This window comes from Urocampus carinirostris, chromosome 17 (genome assembly GCF_059441175.1).
Source record: "Urocampus carinirostris isolate Australia breed hairy pipefish chromosome 17, RoL_Ucar_1.0, whole genome shotgun sequence".
Classification (NCBI taxonomy): Eukaryota; Metazoa; Chordata; class Actinopteri; order Syngnathiformes; family Syngnathidae; genus Urocampus; species Urocampus carinirostris.
In genome coordinates, this window is record NC_142365.1 from 17336887 (window position 1) to 17344953 (window position 8067).

Consider the following 8067-nt stretch of genomic DNA (forward strand, 5'->3'; position numbering starts at 1 on the left):
GAAAGAAAGTGAGAGGAAGAAATAAATCCAAAGAGAAATAGAAAGAGAGAAGGAGAGAAAAGAGAAAAGAAAGCGTGAAGGGTATGAAGAAAGAAAGAAAAAAGAGAGAAAAGGAAAAAAGGAAGTTAGAGCAAAAGGTTAAAAGACACAGAGAAAGAGACAAAGAGCAACAAAGGAAGAGAAAAAGAGAGACACAGAGAGTGAAAGAGACAGAGCCAGAGTGGGAGAAAATGGGTGGAAAAGAAAGAGAAAGAGAGAGAGAGAGAAAAAATAAAAAAATAAAAGTACAGTGTTTTTGTGAGAGGCACACTGTTTTTCTCTCGCGCTTCTGAGTGTTGTCTCGGGGGCCGGATTCAATCCCTTAGCGGGCCTGATCTGGCCCGCGGGCCGCCTCTTTGACACCTGTGCCTTAGCGCATGCACAGTTCAAGAAATGCATACCCAAAATTTCCTGGCGGTCGTATAACTCATAGAACTGTAGTTACATTCGCAACTTTCGTGACATCGTGAGCATAGGAGCAACCCATAGAGATCTGTGAAAGTCACAACTCTGTTCTGCAGAGTAACACATCGTGATGTAATGACGGTTGAGTTAAAAAAATAACGCGTCACAGTACTCGTTACAGAGAAAAATAATTGCATTCCTTTGTAACACGTTTATCCCCATACTTTTTATTTTTGACCGATGTTTTTATTATGTGCAGTTTTTGCGCCTCTATCGTGATGAGCGCAACTCTTCATGAGCAATTTTAATGCTGTTCTAATTCAGCATCCCCCTCCACACCTTTTCTGTTTCCTTTTTAGGAGGTGAATTAATCATGCCTATTATAACAGTGGATTCCCTTGAGCCCCCATCCATCGCCACCCGTTACCCCGTCCTCCCTGCTCCCCCTACCCTCCTGTCCCCCCTGGAAACCACCAAAGAGTCTGTGATGGTCCCCCCTCACCCTTCCTGCCCCCCAGACCAGGAGGACTGCGGTGACATCACGGAGGTCTCGGCTTTCGGCTCTGGGGAGATGACGGAATCGGACGACGAAGACTTTTACAATCGTAACAATTCCCCGTTGGTCACTGACAGGACAGTCCTTCCGCCGCCCCCCGCTGCCGGCGAGGGCGGAGTCCAAAAACCCCGTCCCTTACCCCCCTATGTTCCTACCACCAACCCTGACCAGCTCCACATCCCCGCAGGCAAAATGAACACCCGCGACCAGGTGCTTCTGCCCCCTGCTCCCCCGTCCTCCCGAAACACGCCGGGACTAACCTACCCCCCCAATTTTCCCCATGTGCCCACAGCCGAGCCCACCGCCTCCGACCAAAAGATCCAACCAGGTGCTGTGGAGGTGATCAGGGAGTCCAGTAGCACTACGGGCATGGTGGTCGGTATTGTGGCCGCCGCCGCGCTCTGCATCCTCATCCTCCTCTATGCCATGTACAAGTACCGCAACCGGGACGAGGGCTCATACCCCGGTGAGCAGGGGGGGCACGCTTTTGCCAACAATTTTGCGCCTGAAGGCAATGGGGCCGTGGTCAAAGACAAAAGCGTGGCGGCGGGCTCAGCGGGCAAGGCCGTCACCAAGGGCAAAAAGAACAAGGACAAAGAATATTACGTATGAGCTTGCAGGCCAGGAAGAAGCGGACGTGAGGTCGACCACCCCTTTCCAACTCTTCTTTGGTCTTTCCTTTTCGAATTTTGGACGGCAGACGACTCACAAACTTGCAGGGTTGCTGTCCGTCATTCCTAGTTCGCGTCACATCTGCTGTGGATTCGTCCAAAGAAACCAGTAGGGCATGGGGCAGCAGGTTGCCTCAATGTTATTGTCTTTGTGATGTCCGATGTCTCTGAGTCCTCCGTTATGTGCCCGAGAGCGTGAACACAACACCAGCAACAACAGCAACAATTTGACTGGAAGTCAAACACGAGCACATTCCATTTTTTTAAAAGAAGACAGCTGTTGCAAATAAATGTCACAACAAACACAATGAAAAATGAATAATTATGTACGGTTGGGAAGCTGAAATTCAGAGGATACACACAGCCTTTAATTTAACACTCAGTTAATAATCCGTTTGTAATTTCCCAGTTAGTTTGTGGCACCTCTACAGTACTTTTGGGTCACTTAGGAATGTCCTTATATTTGAAGGTAAAGCACGGTTGTTTCCAATGAAGATAACATGAATTTAATTAGAAATATACCCCATACACTGTTAACATAGTAAATGACTATTAGGCTGCAAATGTCAGTGTTTTAAAACAATATCTACATAGGTGTAAAGAGGCCCATTTCAATCAAGAAGCACTCTAGTGTTTGTTAAATGTGTTAGAAGGCTAACAGATGATTGGAATAACCTTGTGCATTGATGTTAGCACAGCTAAGCCTGTGAAATAAGCTATGAAACTGACCTTTCTTTGAGCTCGTCATCTGTCTGTAGCAAGACATTTGTGGGTGTGATTAAACTTTTCGAATGGCGAGAAAAAGAGAAATTTCATGTGAAAATTGGCAGTCTTTTCTTGTTTTAAAAGGAATTGCCAAAATACTGAAGATCTTCTACAATGGTGTGTACTACTCCTTTTCAAAGAACAGCACAAACAGCTTAAAAAGGGAAATAGAAGCACAACCAAGCAAAGAACAATCATATTAGATTTTTTAGTTTGTGAAATAGACACCTAATAGGTCCTCAACTAGCAGTTTGGTTCAATAGTAGCCGCAAAACACCAACATCTTCAGTGAATAGGTGACTCCAAAATGCTGGCTTTTAAGGCAGAGTGGCAAAGACAAAGCCATATCTGAGACTGGTCAACAAGAGATTAATAAGGGATAAATAACACAGACATTAAAAAACTCATTTGATTAAAAAAAAGTGTGACTATTTCATGGAAAACACAAAACGGTCTGGGTGAGCAATAACCTTTAAACGGTATAGTACATCATCGTCATCCATTCAGAGAAGTTCAAGACGAAAGAAAAATGATGTTTTGCAGGGCTGTGTTCACTCTCTCCGGCCACTGTCTCAAATGCAGGACGGACATGTTTTTTTGTGCAAAACAGAAGGACTCGCTCTTCATTTCTCCAGCCGTCTGGCAGAATAGAGAGTGCTTCGTCCCCCTGCCCTCTCTGCGTCTCTCTGCAAAGTCGTGGCCCAAAAGGAATATATATCGCTCGGTCAGACTTGGGATTCGTTTTATCGGTGTGCTCTTTTGGCTGCAAATAGGTATCCATGTGACAAGTCGGTTCCACACCAAGTGCAGATATTCGGGAACATTTCGTTTGTGTACATATAAAGGCTGGTGCATTGGAGGGGCGTTTAAATGGAGAATGCTCATATTCACAGATTCCACCCCCTCTCCCTTGCCCTCCCTGCAAAGCTTCACGACAGCAACCCAAAAGGCTGCTTTTAGGAAAATGACTGAAGCCAGCTTACTGTCCTTCTTGTACGTGACATGAAAAAAAAAGATGGAGGAAAGATCCAAAAGCACACTGGAAATGTATACATATCGTGGAGACATTGATATACCTTGTAAAGCAGACAAACGTGTATTGTTTTTTTTTCTATCAGTGATTTAAAGACTATTCCATGAGATGAATAATTGATGATGTGTGAAGTGTATTGCTATTTCTCTGCTACTTCGATGTATCTTGTCACCTCACATGTCCCGTACTAGATGATGGGGACAAAAAGCACACTTTTCTCCAATAGCTGCAAACATCTCGTGTTCCTTCCTGCATTATTCATGGCTGCCATTAGGTTGAGAATGGGACAAACGGATGCTACTCTGTTTGATTGCATTGTGCATTTGATACGTGCTCAATCTGTTACACTTCTGATATAAGGCCATTTTCTCTGTTAGCTTCAGTCTCCATTGACTTATTCATGCTCTGTGATCCCGTTTGTTTTTTATTTTTATTTTATTTTTTTATGAAAAGTGCCATTGGACGTGAGCTGCTCTGCGCTGGAAAAATATTCCATCCCTCACTCATTGCTATTGTATAATGTTCATGTGAAATGGATCTCAATATGTGTACAGAACGTGCATAAAGATAGAAAAAATACACTTGATAATATACTTTGTACAGGCATGTGTTGTGTGCTGCTTTTTGGACAGAATGTAACGTGTAGCGCATTTGATGCTAGGCAGGGGGAAGAAAAGCTACTGGATTAGTTCTAGGATTGATGAGTGGTAAAATGAATCAGGTCAAAAACATGTTTAACAAAAGCCGGCAACAATGGACAAGACAATAGACAACATTAAACATAAATTATAGTAAAATAACACTCTTATTTGGTTTAAGGTGTTGAATGTGAAGTTGTAAGTTTGGTTAATCTTTGTTCAATAACCTTGGTTTTTTTTATATTTCAGTTTAATGACCAATTATCTTCTCTAATTTCGGTTTAAAAACCTTGTGTTAAATAAATGTAACTTTGTTTCAAAAATGAGCTGACCAAAACAAAACAGGTAAAAAAAAACACAAAAACAATGTTAACGTAACTTGTCTGAAAAGGAACAGGAAGAAGCATATACTTATTTAATCCTACCCTTTCCGACTTTCTTAATAATTGTGTTTTACAGTTAGATCTCCTGTGTATTTACATACACAACACCTCACTAACGATGATATTTACATAGGTTCTGTGGATGCACAGTCACATCATCATCATTCATATAATCACCACCACCATCACTATTTTCACCGTCATCATAATCATTGCTGTCTCCATATTTTCTGCATACTATATAATAAGAGTAACTATTATAATAACAATAATTATCATAGGTGCTCATGGTGACAACTGATTGTTTTGTGGTTTGTGTTATCCATCATACAAAGTAACTTTGAACATGCTGCTAGAGAAGGGATCGCCCCCAAGCAGCAGGATCACCCGTAGTGTCCAGATCCGTGTATTAAAAAGACAAGACATGGGAGCTTGATTAGTCGCTAAATATATTTCTATGCGCACCGATAGATTTTAGAATCAACCTTAATCTGTTTTTGTGTCAGAATTTAAAGTCAGAAAATGATTGACCTCAAATTCCATGACAATCCAAATGAATGGCAAAAATGTTTATCGAGTAAGCAAATAAAACAAGATTCAAAAGTTTTTCAATTCATGAAAACCCAAATCCATGGAAATTGCTAGTTTCTCAAAGGATTCCAAAGTCAAGATCAAAGGAATAATCTATTTCCTACTGTGACCCTGATGTGAACTTTCATAATTGATCAGATATTTAGAGCGTTGGTCTGGGGTAGACCACCACTCGGAACACCGAGATTTCCAATCGTCCAAGAAATCAAGACATTTTCCTGAGAGGGGGAAATAAACCTGCCCAAAACTCGTCTCAAGTGGGCTGTTTGTCCATAGTGACACCCAGTTCTGCCAAAAGAAGTCAAGTCAAATTTTTATTTGTATAGCCCTAAATCACGAAGAGTCTCAAAGGGCTTCACAGATTATTACACTATATTACACAGACTATTTTTCAGAATATTATTATACATTCCCCTGCTCTGGAGCCGACAAGAAGAGTAGGTTATTCATATAATATAGAGTAGAAGTGAGTTTTAGGCTTAGATTTAAACATTTCCACTGAGGTTGCAGATCAGATCTCAGGGGGAAGAGCATTCCACAGCACCGGTGCCCAAATGGAGAATGCTCTCGAACCAGCAGAACACTTCTTTGCTCTTGGGATCACCAGAAGACCGGCACTCTCAGAACATAGGCTTCGGACCGGGACATAGGGGGAAATCAGCTCTGAAAGATAAGAGGGAGCAAGTCCATGTATGATTTTGTATAATACTAAGAGAACCTTGAAATCACATCTAAGGCTAACTGGGAGCCAATGCAGGTTAGCCAAAATCGGTGTGACTTTTTTGTCCTAGTTAAAAGCCTCGCTGCGGCATTTTGTACCAGCTGAAGAGACTTGATTCTAGACTTCGGGAGACCAGAGAGTAGTGCATTACAGTAATCGAGACGGGAGGTAACAAACGCACGAATTATAATTTCCGCATCCGACTGAGACAGTATAGAACGAATTTTAGCAATGTTACGAAGATGGAAGAAAGCGAAAGAAGTGTTTTTTTCCAAGCAATGTCTTGATAACAATTGCTATTATAATCATGGTTCTGTTTGACGTCTACACTGGTGTGCGTGTGCAGAGAGCAATGATGAAAGACGTGCTCTTGGTTCTTACTATGATGTCTATCATGTGTTTGATGTTTTTTTTTTTTTTTTACAAAATGTTATTGAAAAGGGGAATAACAAATCATTGTTTGCTAGATCAACCATCCATCTATTGTCTGCACAGCTTATCCTCAGTAGGGTCACGAGGTAGATAAGTTACTTTATTTCAATAAATAATTACGTGTTATAATCAAATTATTACTACAATGTGTCTCCTATCAAATTTTGATATTTTATTTAAATATTGAATTATACTTTTATATATTTATTTCTAACTGGCTTTTTTGAAAGGGGTTACAGACAGCATTGATTAAATTGATTCAATTCTAATCAATGCTACCACATTGATTTTCACACGGTGTCATGAATTTTAACTTTAAGGTTCAGCAGATTCGTCATACTCAAAAATTTAACAACGGGTTCTTTATATGCCCAAATGATAAAAAAACAACGTATGTTCACCCACCAGTACAGCTACGGTAACAACTTGTAGGTCACAAAAGTGGCTCTTGCGCTCCTGTTTCATCACATCAAAGGCCGACTTTGCCTCCTGCTCTCGTTTCCGCCTTTTCAAGCGAGCCCCGGTCGGCCATGTCAGGAACTGACACCCAACTTTGAAGCCTTAATATTTGTTGCCACTTGATAACAGAAAAAGGCATCGGTTGGGCTTTACAATCTTCAAAAAGAACGACATCTTGAAATATATCAAGAAGAAAATGCATGTTTTATGTCATAACACTAATGAATTCATTGCCACATCCATCTATGAATCATAGATGCATCATGTGCTGTAATCTTCAGCAGGTCATTGACATTTAATGTGGAATACATTTTAAATACATGGACAAAATTGCTAGTAAATATACTACCAAAGAAAGGAAACCTCCAACTATGCTCCAACTACAGAACCATTAGTCTCATCGGCAGTGCAACATAACAGACTGATACCACAAGCTGATAACATCCTAGCTAAAGAACAGGGGGGGAAGGAGCACCACGGAACAGATGATTAATCTGAGCATTGAAAGCGAGTAGTTTCAACAACACCGGGGAAACATCTATCACATATTTATGGATTTCAAGAAGGTGTTTGACAGATTATATCCCGAACCGTAGCCGCACTTGCCAGACTTAAACCCATCTGGAGAGACAAGAGAATTGAAGTGAAATCAAAGATCAGACTCGTGCAAGCGCTGGTTACTTCCATCTTCCTCTACGATTGTGAGACATGGACACTCAGATCACAGCTGGGAAAGATTCCAGACCATGGAGATGCGATGTCACTGGAAACTTCCAGGCATCAGCTACATAGTCCATGTGAGAAATGAAGAAATGTTGTCAACTGTATGCAGACGAAAACAAGGACAAACCGGCTCAGAGACAGCTTCTTTCCCGTGAGAGAGTATATCTTCTGACTTTTTTTTTTTTTCTTGTTGCTGCTGAATTATATTGCACAAGTCTATAAAATTATATTCCCTGTGCCCTGTTTGGGGACTTTTTGTTGCTGCTAATTGTTATCACGCTTCTTTTCATTGTACTGTTGCTATAATGCACTATTGTTTTCATTCACTTTTGTTATAACTTATAAATTAGACTAGTCTTCAAGCACTATGTCGTCATAATTTTGCCTTTTTATCCTGCAAGTCTATTATTGTTTTTCTTACTACATGTTTACCCTGGAGAGCCATGTCTAATCGTGTGCCATGTTTCACAACGTTGTTATCAATGACAAGAAAGCCAATTCAATTATATTAAATTAAATTTAGTGGTATTGTCACGTCACAAGATCATTCTCCAGGGCACAGTCCAAGGGGCCAGAAGGAGCATACAGAAAAACAACTGGGACGGCAAAATCGAGTAATTGACTGATACCAGCTTTACTACAACCCAGGCC

At 41.0% G+C, this 8067-nt stretch overlaps 1 protein-coding gene across 5 annotated transcripts in view; it reads left to right on the plus strand.

The window, feature by feature from the left end:
* LOC148349381 (neurexin-2-like) overlaps positions 1–4069 on the plus strand; it is a 202700-nt gene extending 198631 nt beyond the window's left edge. For all 5 annotated transcript variants that reach the window (XM_088321652.1, XM_088321656.1, XM_088321655.1 and 2 more), the window contains one exon: positions 804–4069. In XM_088321652.1, coding sequence (XP_088177778.1) covers positions 804–1612 — 809 coding nt within the window. In that variant the 3' untranslated portion in view covers positions 1613–4069. The remainder of the gene's footprint in view (positions 1–803) is intronic.
* The last annotated feature ends 3998 nt before the right edge of the window (positions 4070–8067 follow it).